Below are 27971 nucleotides of genomic sequence, written 5' to 3'. Positions count from 1 at the left end.
TTCTTACAATATTATTTTTCTCACTATACCGAATGATAGCCGTAGATTTATTCACCAGGAAGAATACCTGCTTTTGTTATTAAAATCTTAACTTACGAGATGTTTATGATTCAATTATCTTGATGACAAACACTAAATAGACTACAAATTTGTAAAGTTTTAAATGTCCTGTTGAATAATGTAAATAAAAAGGTGAATTACCAATGAAATTTTTTGGTATATTTAAATTCAATTTTGCTGCGTTAGTTATAATACACAATGGGTATAGTGTCCGCCTGGAATTGTGTTTTTTTTCGGATGATTTAATCGGTGTTTTTTTTCGAGTGTGAACACGTTTTTTTCGATTGTGAATATGATCAAACATGTAAGCAAACAGACTTCCTTACTGGTAAGACATAAAGCCAATGTTAGAATCTTATTTAATATTATGTCAGAGAAGGTAAATAAGTATTTGTGATACTAGTAAAAGATATTATCAACCCAGAGCTACATTATTTTCCAAAATATAGATTAAAACTGTTTTTTTTATACACTTACCAATGCACTTACCAATGCAAATGCAAACGAAAATACAAACATATATATATTACAAAAACAAAACTCACTTTCTTTGATTTTTAAACGTAAATATTGTAAGAAAAGAAAAAAATATGTTTTGTAGCTTTCATAAAAAATGATCAAAATTATGATATATTTGAAACAAAATAAACTTGTTTTTGTATAATATATATAAGATATACAGACACTGAACAGACACTTTACAATTTTTTTTATTTTCATTCCTTGAAAAAGATATTTTGATGAGTAAACTTATTTTTATATGGCCATGGTTTTTCGGTCGCAGACGGTGTTTTTTGTCAAGAACGTCATTATTTTATCGTCTGAAAAATGTAAGTTCATTTTCCGTGTATTTTGGAGAGCGGTCTGTGTTTCTTCGAGTGTGTCCTTGTTTTATCGAGTGAAAAATAGTTGTTTGGCTTACAATGGTATATGTCAGTTCATTTATGTTTAAAAATCATAGAAAGTGAGTTTTTCACAGAAAATACATTCTAAATGTTTTTTTTTTTTTTTTTTGATTTTTTTCCTAAAACTAAGTTTTATTTACATATTTACATTTGCTAATACATACATCAAATGCCGGTACCTTATCCCGACCTCGTTATCATTAGTATAGAACATCTATTATGGTTAATTATGTTAGTACACAATTTTTCATTTATCCGGAAATAATTCATGTCTTCACCTGAATATTTTTTTTAGGTGGCACGGTAGTATTTCCTGTCCCATAAGGGATAATGATAGCCTTTTTAGAATTTTCACCACTTTCTAACACTGCAAAAAAATCTACATTCACAGTTAACTGAAGTACTTTCATTTTACTATTCAGAAATGAATTTGAATATGTATCTTACTTTTTTTGCTATTTTACAAAACCTAAGGCCACTAGTACTTTTAGGTCTTTTATGGTGCAGTGAATACAAAATTAAAAAAATTCTCAAAAATTCATTTTCATCTGTATGTAAAATTATTTCATATTTTTCTACACCTGATTCATCACTCAGTTTGGGAAAGTATGTTCAGTTGATAATGTATTTTTTGTCCAATCACACTGTTTAGATACATGTACCTAAGTAGGGTACACAAAAGAGCAACCTAAATTCTGGAATGCAAATACTACCGTGACACCATAACACGTGTAGTTCTTGATAAAATATGGAATATAAATTAGTGCATTATTCATTGAAATTTTCCAAAATATTTGTTTTGAAAGGTTTATTAATATGCCGTTATCTTTTTCTGTTGTGAATATTTGCTTGAAATTCAAAATGTTTCATTTAAAAAAACCTTGCAAACAGCTCTTTGGTATGTCTATATGTTGCCTATTACAAGGCTAAATGTGTTTCAAAATCAAATTTATCCTCGATTTCAGTGGCAGTCTACATTTTCCGACGTTCATCCCGAACGTCCTCTGTTAAAGGACTTAACTATTGGATGAGGAATAATGTGTTCTTGTCCTGACATGCATAACATATTTGTTTACTTCTAGATGTTAAGCAACCAACAATCAATCATTTGAATGTGTCCGTTTTTAAATTTAGCAATTATAAAGAAACAAACGTTCCAAGCCAGTCTGTTTGGTCACATAACTCTTCGAATGCTTCGGTTATTGGCTTTCAAATATTCGGTTTCTATCTTGTTCCAGATGAAGTTAAATCCGTAAAAGCGCTTGAAATTATAAAGTGTTGGTTTCTTTTTTTATATTGAATTCAAATGTTTTAATTTGCAATTTATTTATTTTATTTTTAGGGAGGAGTCTCTTTTCAATTTAGTAGAATAATTGGGTTCATATTGAACTTTTTTGTTTTTTTTTTCTCTCTTTTTTTTCTTTGTTTTCTTGCTCCTACATGTGTGTGCTTCGTCACTGACTTGTGTATCAATCTTAAAAGATCATTCTGTATATGGAAAAGGTATCATTGAATGAAATTGAAGAGATTACGAGCCCTGTACTTGATATAAAGACCCTTTTAAAAGGACCTATTTCTTAGATATTGTTATATTGCAAAGTTATTGTAAAATTGTTTTCAGAACACAAAGTTATCATTCAATTCAAATTGAAAAGAGTGATATGTCTCATTAAGAATATATAATTTTGTCCTACTCCTAATAACGCTCGGTTACAAATTAGAAAAAGTAAGTATATTAAGCATGACCTCTTCCTATTTCACACTTGTTTTAAGAATATCCGGACCAAAAAACACGGAAAATATGAAACTTTAAAGTGTTAGTGAACTAAAGGACATTGTGGGTCATTTAGACATACACATTGTAAAACATTTAGAATATGATGTACTGCCACTAATTAAACTACTAAATTTGTGAAATAGCAGAAAATCGATCTGATCGCATGTTATATGACTCGAAAAAACCTGAATCTACACTGAAAAAAACCACGGTCTAAGCTGGACACTATACCTACTGTGTTATTGCTTTCAAATTATTGATTTACCTGCGTTCTCTTAAACAATATCCTTCTTCCTTGTTCCTTATTGCATTTAGACTTAATTAAACGAGACGGAATGCAAATGTTTTTTACAGTACGTCTGATAACGACCAGAACGGACGTAGATTTCGGAACAACTCGCTGCTCAAGAAATAATTAAAGTATGTTTTGCTTAACTATATTTTCATAGTATGTTACACACCATTTCTATTATTATACTTCATAGTTTCTGTTTCCGAAACAAGTGAATAAATATATTGTTACGAATAACAATGAATTTTGACCACAGGGTGTGACGAGCGGGGTTTCTGATAGCCCCTACTTCTACATCCCGAAACACAGTCCATTTTTATTAATAACAATAAAATTAGTTTATTGTAACAGCATGAACATACGAGATAAATAATTTTATTATTAACTACAAGTTGATTCAAGATATATTAATAAAAACGGAATTTCAGAAAATTCCAATAGGTACAGCGAAGAAATATTAAGCATCCCATTTGAATAGAAAATCATTTAAATACTCATTTGTTTAAGCTAAAATGTTTATCCCATATTGCAATGTCTTGAGGCTCATGTTTACACTTTGATTCCAAAATTGCTACAATGATTTAATACATTTTGAATCAATGTTGACTTTATAATGCACATAACCTTAAGATATAATTTTGCATATCTGAACTGTCCCAGTTTGTAATAGAACTTAACTAAAATTTGTTTATTTAAATCCTTTTACGATTTCATGTAACTTTGTGAAAATTTGTTCCTTGCAAAAAAAAAAAATATAAAAATTAACAAGATTCACGAAAAGAAAATGTACCTACTGTAATCGGTTATGCATCAATTGGGAACTCTTCAAACAAGGTGTAAGAATATGGCGCCATGTTGTAACTCGCCACCAAAATTTTACAATGTATTTTCCATCTCCCGGTAATATAAGTATACCAGGCAATTCTTTTTGTCTAATTTTTAAAAAAAAATTTAATGAGATCAAGATAGATTAACTATTACTCTCATAATATCATTATTTACACTTTCTTTCTGTTCTCCATTGTTTTTCATCTCACCTAATAAAACCCATTCATACGCCTTTTTTTTTTTTAAATAACTCAAAACATTGGTGTTATTTTCATTATTGCAAATTAAATTAAAATTTCTCTTTTTGTTTTTATGTACAGCCTATGAGTTTTAGATCTTATATCAATATAAAAATGTTTTTGTTTGGAAAAAAAATATATTTGTTTTTTCGTCTCATTTTGTATTGCCATTTTATGGAACACCGAAGGAAATAAGTCAAGGTCGTTTATATGTAGTTATATGATAATTTATATTATATCCAATTTGTTGAATAATCACTACTGATTATGGCTGCCACAAGGATAGGAGGTAGGCAATCATCCAAAAAGTTTGGAAGGGCATCTAAAACACTGAATAGATTGGGAAAGACACCAGTGGCAGACAAAAATTTGTTAATAAATGGTCATCATTAGAAGGGAATTAAAATAACACTTACTATAGAACTTACAAACAGTCGTATTGCAACAAGACAACAACACTCAATTTATTGCGATTTAAGGAAAGATACCGTGTTTATCGTGACCTTGAAGGTAAGAAGAAAACTGCACATAACGTTGCTTCAGCAGGTTTTAAATTTATAAATTTGACTTGTCTTCAAGAACACTACAACCAGATAGCGGAACATGTAGTGTTCTGTATTTTGCTCGTGATATTGCTGTTTGAGGTGGAAAGCCTGTTGAGACACTGTCACTGGCTACAAACTTTGGGTTATTTGTAAAACTTTCTGCCAGTTGCAACGAATGCAAACACAAATCTTGTTTTGAGACCAGTCCACACCTAAAACTGATGTTAGTCGGCACTATGGTGTGAATGTTCGAGTAGCATGGGGTGCTATTGTAACCGGAAATGGACAAAGCAGAAAAAACAACTAAAAAATCACAGACCAGATTTTGCCTGGATTGTATACTTCATCACAACATAAAGTTCACTAGGTACAAGTCTAGGAGTACTCACAGTTACTTACAGCCAGTTCAAAGACAACAACAACTATAATATATAAAACAATTTTGTATCTAAGATATGTAAGACTAAAATATTAAGTAGAATACATCAAACATCCAATGTCCATTTACAAATATTTCATGCATTATTTCTGCAGAAGATAATGTAACAACCGTCCACACAATCTCTAAATAGTAAAGAAATTTATTAAAGAAGAGTGTGTATGTCACTCCCTCACCATTCGTCTGACAAAATAGGACTGCAAATTAAATCATCCCGAATATATAAAAAAGAGCATGAACCAGAAATTGAAAACTGCAAATAAATGAAAACTTATAAAAGTAATTTTATCAAGCCAGAAACTAAGGGTTCTTACTGAGGAATTTTGATGGCAATTTCCAAGGACTCATAATATAGTCAAGTTTAGTCCTACAGTGTGAATATGCAATGGTATTGCTATATAATTTATCATTTCTGTCTCGATGACAAAATAGAGCACTAAAAAACATTATATTCATATTATTTTAAAACTAATAGATAAACAGTTTTGACATATGTGCTCAATTGATGCAACATGTTTTGTATTCTTGATGCATCTTTAGACTCAACAGTTTTCAAATGAGTTCGCACAGATTTCATTTGTCCCTGGCTCATTTACCAGCCTTAGTGAGAAACCTAAAATGTGTACTAAAGAAATTAAAAGCTGGATTATCTGTTATACTATACATCATATTGGTATGGTTTGTTATTAGCTATCAGTTTTCATTAAATAGGTACCATAAAACCACGCCTGCAAATACTTGAGATCAAACATTGTAAACCAATGATTGATAACCCTGCTTATAAGGCAGAAGGTAGACTTTACAAAAAGATTTACTAAACCTGCGCACTTCGCTATCCAAATGAAGAGCTGGAAGAATCAAAATTGTCAACATTCTTACATAGACACGAAAATGCGCCAAAATATAGCCATACTGCTCAGCAATATCACGAAAAAGAGTCATCAAACCTGATTGAAAATATCATCAGCAACTAAGCAAATCATGGATAAAATTGATAAAGGAAATGGGGAGGGAATGTGTGAAAGCGACAACAACCCGACCATAGAGCAGAAAACAGCCGATGCATATATGAACAAATGTTGATACTATGAGGCAGCTCTAAGGAACAATTAAGGTCCTTTATGGTCATCAAAAAATTTGGGAATCTAGTACCCAGTCCACCAGTGGTCACTTTTTTACGAAATAACACCAGAGAGAGAATATCAATATCAACACCACCACTAAATAGAACCCAGAAATTAGGCAAACTAGATGAAAAAGAAAAATGAAGGCGTCAAAAGAGGCAACATCCTGTAAAGACAAAAGACAGTATTTGCAATATTGTATTCAGGCACAGAATGACATTTCATCTCAACAATTAGAAACCATCCAGCAGATAATTTCAACTATAGAAATAGATATAACAGCATCATAAAGAAAATTGAAAATGAAACAAATCTCAAAGTATCTCCACAAATTGATCAGAACAGCACAAAAAAAAACAACGTTTAAACTCATTACATTTTGGCTGCATTGTTAAAAGGAATTCAAAATTACCCGTTGCTAAACTCATATCTTCTCTTTTTTACTGTACATTTTCTGGGAATAAAGCAACACGTTTTAGGTTTAGTCTCGATAGAGTAACAATTACGGAATACTTTCAGTTCATATTTAAAGAAATATTGATCTACTGTAAACCGGAAAATTACGTGCCGTCTTTTTTTCGCGATTTACCAACAAAATCCAGATTTGCGCCGTTTAGAATTCGTGATGTCTCTGTGTCTTACATAATTTATTTTATAACTAATTTGGGAACAGTACAGTTTTGATACATGTCTTTTATGTTTTTCGAAATTAAAGTGTGGACTTATAATATATCCTCATCACAAATTTGTGGATGCAAATCATTATAACATCGTTTCGGAAGATAAAAATAAGACCGGTTTAATTGTAAAAAAGAATGTTCTCCGTAACAAACCCATATCTTTGGCAAAAGCAACAAAATGTGTTTCCAATTTCTGTTTTGAACTGAATCAAAACAAACAACTGCAACTGAAAAAACCTTCTACTACCGAGCCTAAGGAATATTGAATATTACCAGTTTACCATGGTTAGCTTTCATTGTTAGTACCATTATTCCGTGTGAGGTTCGAATTGAACAAATAACATAGGACTCATAAGTTTTGGCATGTATCATGCTACCTAAGCTGAAAGTTTCTATATGAATGCGATTGTTCCAAAAATAGTGTCAACGAGACACAACAAATATCCAGGAATAAGAGGTATGCATAATACAGGTTATTAATGACCAAATCATACATAATGTTAGTGCTTACGATTTGCAATAATAAAAATAACACTCTGATATAATACCAGTTAATTAATAGGTTGTTGAGATTATTTAAATAATATAAAGTTTTGAAAAGTACCTTCATTATACCTTCACTATACATACATGTTTTGAAAATGGATAAACCATACATAAGTTTTCAGTCTCAAAGAATGGATCCAAAAATTAACTGTTCTGTTGCATTTATATTCTTAGGCTGTAAATGGTGTATTTGCAATTTTTTAGAGCATATATGACTTGCTTAACAAGAACGAAAATAGATTACGATAACATTAAACATGTCATCTGATTATTTTTATCTTGGTTTTTTTTTAAATGATCGACATGATATTGTTATCCCTGCATTGATCCTGTAATGTTTAAATACTAAAAAAACAAGTGAAATTCTTTTACAGGATGATTGAGATATACGGTTTTGTTTAAAAAATTTGCAAAAAAAATCCAAGTAGTATCAACTATATGGTTATTTTTCTTTATATTTCAGATTCAGTCTGATTTGACTGAAGAGCCTTTAACTAGCAGTTTGAGGAGAGAGAAAAAAAGAAAACAAAAAAAATACTACAAATTGAATTCACGTTTGAACCAGGAATCAATGTATTTCAGTGAAGAAAAGGAGGTATGTTTAACCATGTTCACTACTTATATTATTAAACACCTTCAAAAATTGAACAAAGTACATCTATATGGATAAGTGTTTTTGTCTTATTTGGTTTATAGCTCTTCAACATGTTTGGTCCTTATACATCCTTCGCTCTGAAATATTCGGATTTGAGCGTTCCAAATGAAGGTAAATCCCGATGTTCTTCTGACAAATAAAATTTATGAGGAGCTGTTTTCATATTTCTAGACATGCTTATTGTTCATTAATCAAATTTTTTATATCATCATAAATTAAATAAAAATATATGTCAATGCGACAAATATGTATCCAAGACAAAATGTGTAAGCAGTTTAATACCATACCACCTGAATCACAGGGCAAAAACCTAAACCACAAGGAAAGCTATATAAGCCTAAATACAATACCAAGATGTTTAGCATGGCTATACGAAACAAAAAATGGAAGACATATGAAATATAGTAATGACAAAAAATTTTCTTATTGTGTATTAAATCAATCTATCTTCATCCAAATAAACACAAATATTCGGACTTTAAGAGCCAAAAAAGAGAAGAAAAAAATGAAGTGTAAACGAATAGTTCTGTTTAGTACATGTTACAATTTTGTTTAAAGTATATACACATCTCTGTTGAATTGTTCATTCATTTGCAACAATCGTTGTATACGTCATAAGCATAACATAACCGTGCTTTCACAACATGATCTGTTAACGAATCAGATTGAAAATATTCGATCAAAGAATAAAAGAAATTGCGTTTTTATCTATGGAACGCCACAGCTGTCTTATGTGGATCTCTGATATTACTTTATATTGTTTTGTTATTACTTAATGATATTTTGTCTTTACTTAATATGGTTTTGACATTACGTAATGATGTTTTAGTATAACTCAATATGTTATAGTCATAACTTAATGATGTTTCGATATTACACGATATGGTTTCGTATTGACTTGATATGGTTTTGTCATTACTCAATATAGTTTTGTCATTACTCGATGTGGTTTCACCATTATTTAATGTTTAGTCAGTGTGGTTTTAACAGTACTTGATGTGTATGTGACTTAACGTAATCTAGTTGTTTCGTAACATGATGTGGTTTTGATGATTTGTCTATTCTTTATATGGTTTTTAACATTACGTAATGATGTTTCAAAATTTTACACTACTTGATGTGTTTGTTTCATTATTTGATGTGGTCTTGTCATTCTTTGATGTGGTCATGTCATTCTTTGATGTCGTTATCCCATTACTTGATGAGGTAAAACCACGTGACCAATTCAGAAAAACCTGTTCCATTAATGTTTTAGATATATTTCCATGTTGTATGTGCCTTGAATGCGTGTGGCCAACCATCATATTAGTGTTCAAATTAAAGTTCGGGTTACTGTTTGAGTTAAACTATGAGTTAGTTTTCGAATTCAAGTCATGCTTAAAACTAAAGTTCTAGTTAGCATTGAGTTTCGAGTTGGACTTCGAGTTTGAGTCGCATTTAAAGGCAGAGTTCTAGTTACAACTTTGAATTTGAGTTACTTCTTGAGGTAGAGTTTGAGAAAGATTCGAATTTAAGTCTCATTTGGATTAATTAAGATTTCGAGTTGAAATTCGAGCTATTTTATATGTCTTTTTGAGTTCGTAATTAAATTTTCTATCGCGGAACAAGGGCTTTTGCTCGGGCTTCCGAAAAGAGGGTTCCGGGATATGCGTACTAAATAAACAATGTTGCAGTATACAAAACGCAACATAGGAGTTGAAATAAAGTTAGATGTGGTATGATTGCCAATGAGACAACTATCCACCAAAGTTTAAATGCAGTGGATGTAAGAAATCTTATATATAGGCAGCCGTACACCTTTCAACACTCCGTAAAGTCAGCTACAAAAGGCCACCATGCACTATGTGAATTTATTTTTAACAGATTTCAATATGTCGTTCGTTTGTTTAATGTGCTTTGGATTGGTATCGCCAAAGTTAAAGTTCAAATTAAAGTTAGAGTGATTGTTCAGAGTTACGGGGAACGGCATACAATAATAAAAAAATAAAATCCTAAATATTTTACAGTATTTCGGACATAATTGGAATATCCCCAAACCACTTGGTCCCGTTATTTAATCCGAAGTTCTCAAATAGAAGCAGTACTATGATAAATTTCTATAATAGTCAACGCTGTGTCTCGTCTGATATTGTTGCTTTCAGTGTTAAAGCGTAATGCTGATCGGCTGTACATTAATCGGTCAAATAAAATTAAAAAAAAATGTTTTTCTGTTGATGCTTTTTCTTAATATTGAGGAAAAACTCCTATACAATTTTAAAACACTTCATGGTTTTATTTAACCAAAACAAAACTGTATGGTTTTCAACAATGAGCAAAACCTATATCCCATAGTAAGCTATAAAAGGTCCCGAAATGACGCCACTTTCGACGACGTTGTTGTGTCTCACTGTCGCACCATTGATGTCGCAGGCTCGACACAAATATAAAGACTAATACTTTTTTGTTAACAAATGAGACACTTCAAATCAACTCACACTTAAGTCACAGGAATATCGGAGGAGGGGTGCTCGGACTAAGAGACAAAGCATCAATACTAGAAAATAAAAATTCTCCGATTTTTTTTAGCGTTAATGATCATTTGAACATATTCACGAATATCAATCTTTTTACTTTTAATAAATTGAATTCTCTGAACTATCTCTATCTGTTTCACATGTGACGACGAACATGTTTCAGTTGTCGTAACCTTAATACCTCCATCTTTTGTGAACTTCCAAATAAAACCAAATCACTCGAGAATAATTTCACGAATAACACGACGGGTGCCACGTTGAATCTCCTTCCCTTTCTGGGAACCCAAGATCACACTGATGGATTTAAATAACCCAGACATACCGATTTATTGAGTCAGCCAATTGAAACTGTTTTTAAGCAACCGTAACTTTACCGCAACTGAAAGTTGGGGCCCATTGTTTAACCTCTCTCCGTCCGTCCGTCCGTCCGTCTTTTCGTCCCATTATGGGTAAATAGTTATTCCGCATAACTCCTCCAACAGTTTGAATCCTAGGAAGTTTTCTCTTTACTGTTTGTTTGTACATATATTGAAGGTGTGCTGCATGTGGTCAGGGTTTAATGTTTTATTAATATGTGCTCTTTTGGGAGAAAGTTGAAATTTGTCATGTTTGGGAAATTTACTAGCATAAGTAGGGCGTTTCCAGATAACTACTCCTACAGTTTGAATGCTAGAAATGTATCACTCTGCTAACTGTTTGTACATGTATTGAAGGTGTGCATGTGGTCAGGGTTTTTTCTTTTTATTATGTTTCCTCTTTTGGGAGAAAAATTGAACTTTGTCCTTTTTGGGGTATAAGCGGTTAAATGAGTGGAGTTCGGGGGCATCATTTTGTCTAGTTTATATTTTTTTCTCTCGTGTTGTGCTGTTACAATACTGTTACAGTCCGATGTCCGCTCACATACATGTTAAACTCCGCCACGTGCACTTTCTTTATGTAACTGCCCCAAGTCAGGAGCATGACGTTCAATTGTTGTCGGTGTATACATACACAATGTACATGTATGTGTCATATCTGTTTATTTTGTAAAATAGATCGTTAGTTTTTTCGTTTAATTTTTTTTTCACATAGTGCATGGTGGCCTTTTGTTGCTGACTATACGGAGTGTTGAAGGCTACATACGGTTGTCTGTATATGATTTCTTACATCCACTGCATTTAAACTATGGCGAATAGTTGTCTCATTGGCAATCACACCACATATAACTTTATTTCAACCCCTATGTTGCGTTTTGTATACTGCAACATTGTTTATCTGTATCTGTATCTGTATGGGTACGTCGTAGTTACCAATTCTGGCTTTTATACAACGGGAGTGAAGGCGCCGTCGATTTATTGACGTTTCGCGAGAGCAGATTTAAAGCTCTCTACACTAGTTGCGCGAACAATAGTGTCTTCTAGATGGTTCCAATTTACTATTGTGGACACAAAGAATGAATTTGAATGTTGAGGTGTTTTACTGGTAGGAATGACAAAACACCTGGTATTGTTCCTCACTTGTTTTTCAACAATGTTTGTGGCTTGGTAGTTGTCAAACTTTTTAGCTGTGATGTTTCGTCTTGGTCTTGCTGATTTGAGGAAGTCGTCTGGATCAATAGCAGGTACCAGCCCCTCAACCACCTTGTACATAAATATAAGCTTTTGGCTCGTTCGTCTCAATTGTAGTTCCTGTAGTTTTAATTTTGTAAGCATGTTTGTTATGCAGCCATCTTCTCTAGTTCTGTAATCGCCTGTTATAAAGCGTGCTGCTTGTCTTTGTATTCTTTCTAGCTTGTTTGAGTTTGCAATACTGTAGGGGTCCCATACTGTTGCTGCATATTCCATTGTAGATCTTACTAAGGAAATGTAAGCAGTTTTCTTACATTCCTGTGGGCAGTATCGTAAATTTCTTCTGAGGAAGCATAGGGCTGAGTTAGCCTTTTTGGCAACGTTTGTTTTATGCGTGCTCCACTTCAGGTCTTCTGATATCTGCACTCCTAGGTATGGGTTGCTCTTAACTTGTTGGAGTATGTGGCCGTTGAGTGTATAGAATCTCTGGCTTTTGTTCTTTATGTTTAGTATGTAGCATTTCTTTGCGTTGAATCGCATACCCCATTTATTTGCCCAGTCTTCTAGGCTAGCTAGGTCTTCTTGTAGCAGTTTGTGATCTTTCTCTGTTTTGATGGTTCTGTATAACAGACAGTCATCGGCGAACAGCCGTACTGATGATTTGACAGTGCCCGGGAGGTCATTTATATGACATAGGAAAAGTAATGGTCCTAGAACTGTTCCCTGTGGAACACCTGAGTCCACTTTGACTTCTTCCGACTGTTCTCCCTCTACTACTACTTTCATCTTTCTTTGTGTCAGAAACATATTTAGCCAGTTGTTTAGTTGTCCTCGAATTCCGTATTCTCCCATTTTTGATAATAATTTGTTGTGTGGTACTGTATCAAAGGCTTTTGAAAAGTCCAGGATTGCGATATCAGTTTGTAATCCGGCGTCAAATGCTTTCATGAAGTCATGTAAGGTGACTTATAGTTGTGTTTCACATGAGTAGCCAGATCGGAATCCATGGTTGAGTGATGTTAAGACTCTGTGCTTTTCAAGATGTTTGAGGATGTGCTTGCATATGATATTTTCTAATAGTTTGCAAGGTACCGATGTTAATGAGACTGGTCTATAGTTTTCTGCAGCGTGTTTGTCTCCTTTTTTGAATACACACGAGATGTTTGCGTTTAGCCAGTCTTCGGGTAGTATGCCAGTGTCTATTGATGTTTGGAAGATGGCAGTAAGTCCTGGTGCTATTTCTGTAGCACATTCTTTAAGTATTTTGTTTTGTATACCATCTGGTCCAGATGCTTTCGATGGATTTACATCTTTGAGTAGTTTTTCTAGTCCTTTTGTGGTAATAAGTAGATTTGGTATTGTTTCCAGTATGTATTTTGTTGTTTTTGGAATTGATGTTGATTTGTCAATTGTGAATACGGATCTAAATTGTTGGATTAAAATTTCTGCCTTTCCTTTGCTGTCGCTGACTAATTTCCCCTTGTCTTTTAAAGGTGATACACCAATGTTGTCTGTTTTCCTGGATGTGATGTACTTCCAGAATGGCTTTGTATTGTTTGTTTCTAGGCCTTTGTTGATAGTATCATTGATGTATGTGTATTCTGCTTTCCTGACTTGCCGCTTTACTTCTTTTTGGAACTTTCTGTAGTTTGACCACTTTTTAGTTTTCTTAGCTTGTTGGTATAGCCGCTGTTTGTTTTTGAAGAGTTTTCTAATTTTGTGGTTTATCCAGGTCAAGTTGTTCTTAGAGCGGATTTCTTTTGATGGGATGTGTTTGTCCATACCTTGAAAGAGTTCTTTCTTAAAGGTGTCGCTCATTTCTTGTACGTTTGTTCCACGATCCTGCATGTGTCTGAGTTTTGTTGATGTTATTGAAATCTCCTCTTTTATGGTGTTCCATATTTAGTACGCATATCCCGGAACCCTCTTTTCGTAAGCCCGAGCAAAAGACCTTGTTCCGCGATAAAAAATTTAATTACGAACTCAAAAAGACATATAAAATAGCTCGAATTTCAACTCGAAATCTTGATTAATCCAAATGAGACTTAAATTCGAATCTTACTCAAACTCTACCCAGAAAAGTTACTCAAATTCAAAGTTGTAACTAGAACTCTGCCTTTAAATGTGACTCAAATTCAAAGTTGTAACTAGAACTCTGCCTTTAAATGTGACTCAAATTCAAAGTTGTAACTAGAACTCTGCCTTTAAATGTGACTCAAACTCGAAGTCCAACTCAAAACTGAATGCTAACTAGAACTTTTATTCTAAGCATGACTTGAATTCGAAAACTAACCCAAAGTTTAACTCAAACAGTACCCCGAACTTTAATTTGAACACTAATAAGTTGGATGGCCACATGCATTCAAGGCACATACAACATGGCAGTCTATCTAAAAAAAGAACAGGCTTTTCCGAATTGGTCAAATGGTTTTACCTCATCAAGAAATGGGATAAGCACATCAAAGAATGACAGGACCACATAAAAAAATGACAAGACCACATCAAATAATGCAACAAACACATCAAGTAGTGTAAAATTTTCAAATTTTGAAATATCATAATACCATATAAAGAATAGACATATCACCATTACGAAATAACAAAACCACATCATGCAATGAAACAACTACATTACGGTAAGTCACATACACATCAAGTACTGTTAAAACCACATAGACTAATGACACAACCATATTAAATAATGGTGAAACCACATCGAGTAATGACAAAACCATATTGAGTTATGACAAAACCATATCAAGTCAATACGAAACCATATCGTGTAATATCGAAATATCATTAAGTAATGACTACTTCATATTGAGTTATATTAAAACATCATTACGTAATGTCAAAACCATATTAAGTAAAGACAAAATACCATTAAGTAATAATAAAACAACATAAAGTAATATCAGAGTTCCACATAAGACAGCTGTGGCGCGGAGGCAAATTCAGGGGGGCAGAGGGCCCGGGCCTGGACCCCCCTTTGGGGAAAATTGGTTGCTGATATAGGGAATCACTGACGCGTGACTGGAGCGGCCCCCTCTTAGGCAGTCATTGTATTTTTGTATTGAACTAATTATGGTTGATGAAATCATTAATTATGTTTTTTTATTGAAATTAATTTAAATGTGACCTGGATATTAAAATCAATGTAGTTATATTTTAGTTGTAGGAGTCGTTAAAAGAACAGTTTCTTGGCTGACACATTTTACATGCATGGTTTGATGAGCAAACAAATAGCAACGATGGTATAAAGTTGTTGTAATTACAGTGTTGAAAAGTTAAATGGTGACGAAGATGCAGTTAACGACATTATGTAATTTGGCTATACTTTTTTGACCTTTTGGATTATAGCTCTACATCTTTTATATAAACTTTGGATTTCAAATTTTTGGCATCGAGAATCACTGAAGAGACATGTTATGTCGAAATGCGCATCTGGTGCAGAAAAATTGGTACCGTTAATGTTATTAAAGGATGTGACGATTCGTTTAAGATAGACCACCTTGCTTAGGATTTTAGAAATTCTTCCATGACATTCACTGACATTTAAATGTAACTACTATTATTTATACAATTATTACCAAATGCTGATGCTTTCTCTATATGACAGCATTGTACTGAAAAAATTTGTCACAAAATCATGTTTAATTGAATAAAATTACATGGTTAGATTATAAACATTTTTAAAATATGTTGTAATAGATAATTTTGTCGAATGGCTGAAAGATCTTGAATATTAATGTAGGTTTAATTTTGAGAAGAGGGGGGGGGGGGGGGATTGGTAAAACAGTAACATACAAAATACATGTATGATTATTTATTAAACTGATACATATAAGTACGTTGGGTTATAATAATTGCCTTCATCTTAAGTGTCTTTAACAAAATGCAACGACTGACTCAAAATGCCAGTTTGCCAAGAAATGGTTGCTTTCGGAAAACATTTTCCATGTGACACTATTGTCACATTCATAGCCAGGAGTAAAATAAAGCAAATTTAAACTTAGACATATTTCATCAGACCGATTAATCAGTTCCTTTTTCACATGTTATTTTGTTCTTCATAATGTTAGAAGTTCCTAGTAAAAATAAGATAATATTTAAAATGATTCGAAGTAAGGAGTAAATCAGTAACGTTTAAAAATTGTAGACAATTTTCTCTGTTACGTCACAGGTTTTTTTCAATGTTGATGGCAGACATCGGAAAACATTACAGACATCGGAAGCTTTAGACAATTATTTGTTTGATAAGTTTGTTTATATGTTCGTTTTACAGAACATGTATTTTATTTATACACATATTTTTTTTTAATCTACAACGTTGATTAGACTTTCTTTTAATTGATTGAGGAACATACGACACACTTTACATCCGACATGTATTTTGTTTTATAAATCAAACGGCTACAATTATACAGAACTGAATAATCATATGATACTGGCTTAGAATGTCAGGATATTATAATAACTGATCACTTTAAGGTAAAAGTTTGAAAATTCACAAAATTATTTATGATGCTGATTCTCATTTTTTAAATATGGAGTCAAAAGAAAACAGTTAAATAAATATATATCAACTTTGACATGTTCGAAGCCAGATTAAATCAATACATCACTATAACGTGACCTTTTCTTATTTTTCCCATAGATGTAATACCCACCTATTGTCTCCGTTGATTTCACAATTTCCTATGCAAAATAGTTGTTTAAACTAATAAGATTAACACACTTAAATGATGGGAGTGTGACACACATAAGGTTTATCATTGGTAAGTACTTCATTCAGATTATTCATGTGTAATTTGTTCTCACATGATCAAAATGTAATGAGGAACGATTAAAGTTAAAAATCCATGCTATACAATAGCGTAATATTGCAGTAAGTTCGATTTTATGCTTTATACGACCTTAACTATCTTTCTTTTAATGTTACTAGACGAAAAAGGTTTTGTTTTAATGTATGCTATATACATGATTTATATATTTATGCTATCCTCCTACAACCCTAATAAACCATCAGATCAGTTGTAAGTGTCAGATGGTTTTTTTCTCTATTATATGTGCATGAATGGAGAAACTATATTAAGTAAATTGTAAAATTTTCACTTATTCTTGAAAAATATTTTCATCTCAAAATACACAATATATATACATCTATTCAACAAGATAATAAATAATGAAAATACACAAAAACAATAATAACGAATTAAAATACACAAAAAACAATAGTTACATATTACATGTCATATTACATAATACAATAGCTTGGCCTAGAAAAGGGGCCAACTAAGCTACCAGGAAAGATGCAATAAAATAAGTCTTTCCTACCACACAAAACGTCAAGCACTTGGTAGAGAAATAAAACTATGAGCCTATTGCCTAATCCTTTATAGTCTCAATTGGACTATGTCAGGATATTATTTATTAAGTATAAATACAATACCGACCGAAGAAGCACTGTACTATTAACATAAAGACAATGTCTTTGTGAGCAAATCTTCCATAAAATATACTTTTCATAACTTAAATAGATCAACAGAGTCACACATATACATATATATATATTATTGTGAATGTATGCATGGAAGTTAAAGGAGCACTAGCCGTCAAATTCATGTTCACCAATTTGACTCAAATTCTTATATTTGATTTATAACATTCTTAAACGTATTATTATACAAGGAGAAGAAAACTGTGTGTAAAAATGTTCAATATTACGATAAGTATCTTGGGGAAAAGTCAAGGTTCAAAAGTACAACGTTTTTGCAGATCGCTCATCGAAATGTCAGGGAAATAAAAAGAAGAATAACATAATGTTATTCATATCTAGAATCCATAATCTACTTTCTACTACAAATATCAATTCGTATTACCTTTTAAAATGGTTTTAAAGTTATTGTTTTTAAAAGTTAATGAACAAAAATACCAAACTTCGAGCTAATTTCAACAACAAAAAGGTCCTTATAAAATGGCAAAATCAAGAGTTCAAACACATCAAACAAATGGATAACAACTGTCATATTCCTGACTTGGTATATGTATTTTCTTGTGTCGAAAATGGTAGATCAGCTAAACTCCTAGCTTGTGTGACAGTCGCATAAAACTCTATAATACTGACAACGATGTGTGAATAAAACAATCTGAAAAAATAGGTAAAATGTCAAAAATAGAGGTACAACAATCTCGATATACCGAGTGGCACCTATGGTACATATTGTTTTAATGTAACGACAACACGTTTACGAATTCTAAACTTTGTATTTGAAAAAAACGTTAACTTTACTATTTCTTTTTCAGAAAGACTAGAATATACACAATGAAGTGGAGATGTATTCTTCTGGTACGATATTTTATTAATACTATCGTTTTAATGAATTCATTAATGATCTACACACGTTTCGATATCATTTTATTGTACAGTACAGATAAACGTTATCTGCGTGTTATACTTAGAACTGACTATGCATATATACACTGATAAAATAATCCATAACGTAGATAGTTAGAAAACTGTAAGTTTTATCCAAGATATCGCATAATATTTAGGCAATACTAGTATCAAAAACGTAAACAACTTGTTCTTAAAATAATAAAGTCTAATAACATACAAGAATGGTAGAAAAATGTCAATCATGGGTTTGTATAAAGTTTGTATTAAGTTTAAGATTGTTTTCTAGCACTCATGTCCAATGTTTAAAATGAAGCTGTATTTACTTCCCGTCCTTTCAAAAGTTACAGCTGCGTATTAAGTTTTGTGTATTTATATATTCATCATGACAACCAAATGACAATTTAATGCCCAACAGTCCACTCTTCTTAAGGAAACTAAGACGTACAGCTATGCTATGACAGGTCATGACAAGTTTTGCATGAATCATTAACTTATATAAATTCGGACTTGGGCTGATGCAATCATGTTCCTTCATTTTAATTACTAAAACCATTTGAAAGAAAGTTGCACATATTTAAACATTGACTAATAGTAGAAAATATTCTCGATTTACATGTTTTAATGAGCATGTCGCCTAACACTCTTGTCCTACTGACTAATGACATTTCAACACTATAAACATAATAATGGTGTGTAACTTAATGCAGTATTATAATCCTTTTCAGTTTTTGTGTTAATTTTTAAGATATTGCATAGCGTATCAGTATTTTTACTGCATTTTTTCTTACTGTATTTTTTTTTGGACAGACTGTGGTATACTGTGTTAGTTGTATGTGCCCCCCGCCTGCGTTGAACACGTCATACGCGACAAAGAAGTGCTCCAGTGATCCTAGATCGTATCATTGTCTATGGGACGGCCTTAAAGATGAATTTATTGACATTTGTGTACCTCCAGAGTATTACACACCTGGTAAATATAATGTTTTGTTGTTGTTTATGAACAGAAAAGAAAAATATCGCACAAACTGTTCACGAATAATTTTGAGCGGTCAAAACGAAATTGTAGCGGAAAATGATTATTCAAGATTTACTATATCGCGTGACTGTTTTTGGGATAATCACACCATCAAAATCTTTTATTATCATGCAGTTAGATAAGTAACGCTAATTTTGATAAGGAATACCACTGCCACGGTATACGTTTGAAGGATATCTAAAATGTCTATTGTTGAATTTGTGAAAATAATTGCTTTTTAATCGTGATAATAGAAAAAAGGAACTGTATTTAAAGACTTACTAATACCTTCGTCAATTTTGGATGTGATTTTCACAAATATCCGTTTTACTGACTCAGTTACATGTCGCTAGTCAAACTGCGTTGGTGACCGTCAAATTCCCAATTAAAGGTGGCAACTCTTCAAATACAAAAACTGTTGTTTGTTAAATGCAAATTTTTTTTTTTAAATTTACAAGCTACTCATTATATCCGTTACGTATCGACTTAAAACGTGACACGTGATGGTCTTATGGTATATATTCTAGGTACTGATGTTTTATCATCTTGGTTACGTGTTACAGTGTTCTTTTGTTTGTCTTTGCAAATTTTTGCTTTTAATGTTTGGTCAGTTTTGGTAATGTCCCTTGGACGATGCTCGGTGATTATACATTCCGTCATTGTGCTATTGTGCTATGTTAAAGTTCTTGTCTTTTCTTTTTTCTTTACGTCTGATGGCCATTTTGGTTTTCTGTGTTGACATGTTTTTATAGTTAATAAGATTATAGAACCAATGTTGACCGCTATACCCCTAATTTTTTGTAGTTTTACCTATTAAGTCTGTTTGTTTGGTTCACACATTATTGTCAATATAATGCAATTTTATGCGACTAATTTTCAAGTGAGAGGTTTGGCTGACTATAAAACATTCAACCTACCAAAGAAAAAATATTTTAATCTGAAACGGTCATTCTGATCTTAACAGCTCTTAAAAGACTGGACAGACTAGAATTGAAACGTTATTTTTAAGGCTTTCTGTCAATTTTCAGACTAATCCACTACGGTTAATTCAGTAAACTTGAGACATTTCTCTTGCAGTAGATTAATATCTAGTCTGTCTTGATCAATGTTCACACTGTGCAGTAGTTGATATTTACCTATACACATACAATACGACGGTAAATTGACTGAAAAATTGAACATGACTGAATAATTTATTGTGCAAACTTTTTAAATTATATAACAAAATTTTGAAATTGAGTTATAACATTGTATGACAAAAATATTTGCATAGGTTGAACAAAATATAACAGAACAAGTGTTATAGAAATAAAAGATAATTAGTGGCCAAACAAATTACTACCAACATTTGTTATTAAAAAAATGAAGACAATTATAAATGTTACTGATATTTTATAAGGAATAAACATAATAAACAATAAAAATTAAGGATTTTTGTTTATCTACATGTAAATGTATGCCGGTATTACGTGAATATTATACAATATATGATTGTAAAAAGAATTTGATAACGTTTTTAGCAGAATGACGTCAAATGCATGGGAATAATGAATGTAGTACCATTTAAAATATGTTTCACAACAATATGTCAATATTGTCACCTATATGAACAACAAACTTCGTATGAAGACAGCTCTTAAGGTATTCATCTGCTTAATCTAACTTTTCTTTTGGATGTTATTAGATTAGTTTGCCCTAAAACCTTGAGTACTTTCGTTTTCGTACATTTTTTCGGTCAGTAATGAGGAAAAATAAGTTATCGACATGCCCATGAAACAACACATATATATATTCGGTATCAAATGTGTTTTGAAAACTATTCAATTCACAATGGGTCAGAGTATAGGTCCATAAACAAAACAAAACAAAAACTAATAAAGAAAGAGGGAAGAAACATTATTGGAAATACTTAAAAATGTTTACTAAAGCTTAAAGGGAAATCACACTATTTATACTACTAATAATAATTCATTGAAATTTTGCATGTAGACAGATCATACTTATAACGATATTTAAGGCGGAAAATTTTTTGGGGTCACCGATGTTGTTTTCGAGATATGACGTCATCAAAACTTAAAGAATCGCGTTATACCATAATATATAAATAGCACTCTAAATTTCTTTAAAATGGCAAAATTATTGAAAAACGATATTAAACTGGAATATCAAATACAGTCAAATGTTATTTGTACCTTAAACACATTTAATTGTCTCTGTTTCCTTATTTTTGGAGGCCTTTGGACATTTCCCGCCATTTTTAATTGCTATTTATAATAGATTTTTTTTGAAATAAAAAAAATCTACTAAAGGTTTTCCCTTCAAACTTGTGCAGAAAATGCAGCTTCAGGCAAGATTTTAAAAGCATAAATAAAAAGGGGGGTCACCGATGTTTTGAATTCGTTAAAACGGTAATAATTTTGTCGTCGAATTTTGGCGGGAACTATAAACTTTTCTGTTAACGTTATAGAACGACCTTGCTGGCATAACAGCATTTCTTACAACGCTTGGGCTGAATTAAAATATAATAACTATATCATGATTGAACATTTTTTAGGTATTTTGATTATTCATGAATATTTTTATCATATCTATCGAATCGTTAAATATAGATACAGTAACTTTTTATTGTAAGTAATTGTCAAAGTTGAAGTCATCTTTAGTATTTCTTAATTGCATTTGTTGTATGGGAAGAAAGGTAAAGAATCTTCTATCTCAGAAGACCGAAGGTATCCGTTCTAAAAAGTAACACGTTTCTTTTAGACTGCAGACAGAATAATTTCACGAGCTTGTCCATTCGCACCGTGTAGATAAAACCTGAAATGCCGTGTTTAAAGTGCCATAAACTCAAAACGTTAATAAAAATTATTTTCGTAATGAATTAAAAAATGCAATCATTTATTCGAACTATGGAAACCATTTTTTTGTCTGAGTTCTATCATCTCGCACCCATTTTTCATACATCGTTTCTTGTTCATTGTACATAATATGTTTAGTGTTCATCGCCTAGGTATGAAGCTTTATTTAACACATTGCAAGAGTTAAATCTCTTTGTTCTTACTGTGTTATAATCCGGATAATGCACAGCAAAGGTGTGCATTAACTACCTCAGATATACTGCACAGTTCAAATCTATTTTTATCTTAAGGGGCGGTTCCTGGATTTTAAAAGGGGCGTTATTCTATCAAATTAAAAAAAAATATCACCGAGTGTAGCGAGACTTAAGACAAAATTGACGATTTTAAGCTAAAACACGATACTTTGTCCAATCCAAGGGTTAAAGACCTGTTCGCCCCAACCCCCGAATCCGCTATCTGCCTTGAAATTACGACAAAGTTGAACTTCGTACAAACATCGTAGTTTCAAAATAGGAAAACGAAAGGTTTCTCATTCCTTTTTTTTTTTTTATCTAAGCTTGGACATAAACTATTTTATTATATTGTGTGTACAACGTAAATCTAAATCAGTGTTTTAAAGTTAGAAAGATAGTTAAAACAATTTTTGGTAATTTCTGCCAAAAAAGAAATGTATCTTAGAATATCCGAATAAAAGAAATCTGATTTGGATTAGTTTCAGACTCAATGGAATTATAACGACTTTTTGGATAGCTATTCCTATAAAAGGACTATTTTTGGATCGAATTTAATGATGATCATATTTAAGTTAGTTTCAAAACGGGGATTAGCTGGTTAGCTGGAGATAAATCAGACTTTATTTAGATGGACGTGTCTTAAAAAGTAATACAGTAGATAAAAATGAAATTGATTTGGGGGGGGGGGGGGGGTAAATGTTTTAAAAGAGAAATGTATTTTCTGTTTATTTAACATTTAAAATTTAGGTAATATAACATCTTCCTCGGTTCTTTTTTTCTCTAAGCATATCATTGAGGGAAAGAAATTCAAAAGCAATTAATCTAATTTAAACTCAACAACCCTTGCAGTTATTTTTCTTTTCATACACCAATTTGAAAGTACACAATTTGTCAAAATCTTAATCGTCACCAATTAAATAAAAATTGGGAATAAATTTAACGGAAACGATCAAAATAAATACACCATTAAATTGCAATTTTAGAATGAGTCTAAATATAAAAAAAAATATTAATTTTAAACTTACCAAAGTCGTATTTCCCCTACAAGAAACTTTCCTAGGATCAGTGGATTGCGGAATAACGTCCACATTTCTAAAACGTTCACGTAAATTGATTGCGTCATGTGTTAAAACAGTTATTGGCCAATCAAATCGGTATATGTAATTTAATCTGCACAGCACGAGATGACCCAATAACCCGAACTCCTACGTCGTTCGGGTTATTGGGTCATCTCGTGCTGTGCAGATTAAATGGCATATACCGACTTGCTTGGTCAATAACTATAACGTATTACTTATATATGATATTTCATTTCGATTATTCGCGCAACCTTGGTGCGTTATAAGAAATACAATGCATCTGATAATTCAGTGCTAATACAGATTGACAATAAAAGACACATCGTTATCATGATTGATATCAGGAACATATAATGTTCCCAGTTGATATGTAATAAATAAATCTTTTAACTTATAATAGAATCGAATATATAACAGTGTGGCTGTGGACATTGATTGGCGCACTTTAATATCCCATTGACTGGGACAGATTAGGTGAACGTTCGTCTATAACGCCCATTGCTCACGACGTCCTTAATATAAACATTTAAACCGTGGGGTCACCAAAGGTTCTCAACGCCTATATAAAAAAATTCGAAATACTAATCAGGAATTTGTGTTTTGATTTATATTGATTAATTAAACGTCCTTTACTTGTGTTTTTGTTATTTTTCGACAATCAATTTTCATAATAAGATATCGCAAAGCCATGTTCTTTCAGAAAAAAGAATGACTTACTGGCTTTAAAAGTTGCAATGCATGTATTGATTGATTATCTTTTTCGGATGTCAAAGCGATTTAACAATTGCGATTGTCGAGTTATGTAATCTTTTAACTTTTATCTGGTCTAATTTTATTTTAGAACGAATGCATAATCCCCTTTCAAAAGTTGTGCAAATACGAAACATAAAGACAAAATATACTTCTGCCCTGTCTTTTTCGTACTTGAAAGTTATTGGATAGTAAGAAAGCTATTTGGATTAAACCTTGTGAAATTTGCATGCATTTACGTTATTGTATTGGCAAAATGTATCATTTGGTGCATATAGGAAGCTTAAACCGTTCTGCTATACTGCTACTATACTTGTGAAAAACACTTGGCAACAGAATCTCATTCATCTTATCTATATCAAAAAATCGACCCAATTTACATAGAAATGGACGTCTTCGTGCATTTGTGATCGCAAATAAAATATGTTTCCGGACCTTATGAGTATTTGGACCATACGCGCATGACCATATCCGTCATTCGCGTACGGTCGGACCATACGTGTATGGTTGGACCATATTAGTATACCCTTATGGTCATGATATATGCGTATGGTCCAAATACTCATATGGTCCGGAACACATACATGATATTCTGTACGTTGTCGGTCGTCTATTAATTTTTTCTTTTGTTGATGGATTTGACGTCTTTCTGTAAGTAATTATTTGTTCATGACTTAAAACTTACTTGCAAATAATTTAAAACCAAGACTTGATTTATAAAAATGTCCAAACAAACCATGATTTTTTTTAAACATACATCACATCCATTGCAAAAGGCTAAAATTCGCCAGGTCTAAATAATTTCAACTAAGTGAGTTGACTAAATTAATGTTGCGGACCATTTTCCAATTTCCATGCGGTATCCCTATTTTTTTTTCTCGCTCATCTTTTATATATGTTTTTTTCATGCCAAGACCTCTTGGAGATTTCATTCTATAAAGTGTGTATTTTGCTAATGATCGAGGGCCATACGGGGACCTATAGCTTGATAACGCCTGTTGGTCCCTGGAAAGAATGTGTCTGATTGTCTATAGATCACACTACATATTCTTATTTTAACATGCAGTTATATCTATGATAAGAATGAAAATTGAATTGTCATTGAGACAAAAACCCAACCAAAGAGCAAAAAAAAAAAAAGAAAAAAAAAGCCCAAGGCAACATGTAGATCTTTCGTATCAAGGGAATTGCTATAAATATATATATTTCAGGTTAATAGTATTAGGCCATACTCAAGTTATAAAATAGATCTTGTCGTCAACTTTTGCAACCAGCTTCTATGTAAAGTTTCTATAATGCACTGTTCATCTTTTTTGGGCTTCGACTTTTCCATTGGACAGACAATTTTGTTTTCGACTATTTTAAAAAGATGCATTTTTTTACAAAATCATACAAGTAAGGAGTCTCTGGCCTTTGGTAGTGTTGTATGTTAATTAATGTTTGTTAATTTATTTGTTTAGGAAATAAGTATGACGTACATTTTCACTGAACTAGGACATTTTTTATAATAGTTTTTCGATATCGCTCGGGCAGAAAATAATCACGAATATAATGCCTACCCATGTTAAAACTACAATAAAGTATAGTTTGCATCAATTATTTCTTGAACCTACCATTTTTTTTGTCTGTGTTGGATTTGTGTGGCATTAAAAAAAACGAGTATAAACTACACAGTGCAGCTTCCAACAAGAATACAAGATTTATTGATTTTAAATATGCGACCAAAATAAAAATTTGCTCGCAGCGGAAAAATTCAACAGTTTGATTTTCATTGAAATAAAATAATTGTTATGATTTACACACCGTTACTTTTTCCAATATAAATATTCGAACTATTTTGTTTGTTGTTTCCTTTATAAATTTACATCATTTTTAAAAAGACCACTGACTTTGTGTCTTCGATATTTAGAAGACTATAAAAGCGATGTTCATTATCTTTCTTCTGCTGGAAGTTTAATTTAGTTATTTTGTGTCATAATCGCCATCTCGTATGTTTTAAATTTGAATAAAGAAGATTCAGGTTGTCTTATACGTCAATGATACACACAAAAAAAACGATAACAAATAAAATAAGGTGCAACATTCATTCTCCATGAAAAGAATACATCACATGGATGTAATTTTTGTAAGAAAAATACCAATTTCGTGAGAAGTTGCGTGTTGGACTTGAAGAGCCAAGGCAAACTGACAAATATCTGAATGAACGAATCGATTTATGGTATATAAAAAAAAAACAAAGCCCACATGGTTAGCATTGAATAAATAGAAGGCCACTCTTAAATGATCACAACGTAGAAGTTTTTGTTCTCTTAATCAATAAGATATTTTCTGAAATAACGCGGGTCCCCATTAACTTAAAAGTTTGGTTTTTTTTTACCATGAATAAACTTTTTTTTAAATTATTATTATTTATTGATATCAGCTCTGGACATTAATATTCTTAAAAGTGAAACTGTTGTAAGTGATGGTATAACAATTGCTTAAAATAAATTCCTTAAATGATTTGTGAAAAGAAAGTTTCATTTTATGTATCAAAATGTGTAACAAATGATTATTCAAATCCCCACTTGAAGGCCTCCGATAGACTGAGTGAACATAAAATCATCGCCCACGACAAACAAGTTGTAGGTAAACTTTTCAGTACAATTATTAATAAACGTTTTACCGTCGACCACACTGTTATGAATTTCATTCTAAACGGAACTAGTTTTTTTTTCTTGTTCTGTTACATCTTTCTGTGTTTCTGTGGAAAAGTTGATATATTTTATCTAACTCTAGTTTTTTATCAGATGACAAGTGAAGTGTAACAGTTGATAACATTTGTAGACATTTTAATGAGTTCGAGTTCCAGTTAGATTTTGAGTTGAAGTTCGAGTATCATTTCGAGTTCGCATATTAACTCGAGTAATAGTTCTAGATAAAGCTCGAGTTCCGCTTAGAACTTCCAAGTTAAAGTATTACTGTGAGATAGTATGAGAAATTTTGGAAAGAGTTAAAATTTTGAGATCCGATATTATTGATGGTGAGATGTTAATAAATTAGTATTGTATTATTGTATATCCGATGAAATTAAGAGAAAGATTGCAGTTTCTATTTTCTGTTGGTGCACCTCTTTTTCTTTGAATGTATATTCTTTTATCACATTTATGTTTCAATATGGTATATATACTTTTGTTTCCCAATACGGATTAATAATAGGTAATTTGAAAATAACTGATTAATTGGGTGTGCCATTTTTAGCACTCTGATATATCATGTTGGCCATTATTTTTAAAGAACCAAGGTATCAAGAGAAAATCAGCTGCCTTTTTATTTAAAAAACAGTAAGGGTTCCGCGAAACCCCCTGTCTCGCCTTCTTTTGCTGTTAATCCATCAACAAAAATGAGGGGGAAAAATCAAAAAGAATATTCCGCTCAAGCGATACTATCTTTTCATTTTAAGAAGCTTCTGTCCAAGATTGGTAAAAAAATTCAGGATAGTTTATGAAT

The 27971-nt window shown here is 31.9% G+C and overlaps 1 protein-coding gene across 5 annotated transcripts in view; it reads left to right on the top strand.

The window, feature by feature from the left end:
- Positions 1-3048: 3048 nt before the first annotated feature.
- The window catches only part of LOC139517476 (uncharacterized), a 36689-nt gene continuing 11766 nt past the window's right edge, over positions 3049-27971 (top strand). The window contains exons 1-5 of one of the 5 annotated variants that reach the window (XM_071308578.1): positions 3049-3162; positions 7899-8030; positions 15323-15472; positions 18457-18499; positions 19358-19520. In XM_071308578.1, the coding sequence (XP_071164679.1) occupies positions 18476-18499; positions 19358-19520 (187 nt within the window). In that variant the 5' untranslated portion in view covers positions 3049-3162; positions 7899-8030; positions 15323-15472; positions 18457-18475. Of the gene's footprint in view, positions 3163-7898; positions 8031-15322; positions 15473-15626; positions 15712-16164; positions 16642-16930; positions 17039-18456; positions 18500-19357; positions 19521-21085; positions 21119-27971 lie in introns of those variants that run through there. The other 4 variants (XM_071308579.1, XM_071308580.1, XM_071308577.1 and 1 more) reach the window with 4 other exon arrangements.

The sequence above is a fragment of the Mytilus edulis genome, chromosome 3 (genome assembly GCF_963676685.1).
Source record: "Mytilus edulis chromosome 3, xbMytEdul2.2, whole genome shotgun sequence".
Taxonomy (NCBI): Eukaryota; Metazoa; Mollusca; class Bivalvia; order Mytilida; family Mytilidae; genus Mytilus; species Mytilus edulis.
The sequence above is the reverse complement of the archived record's forward strand: the minus strand, read 5'-3'. Positions and strand labels throughout refer to the sequence as shown.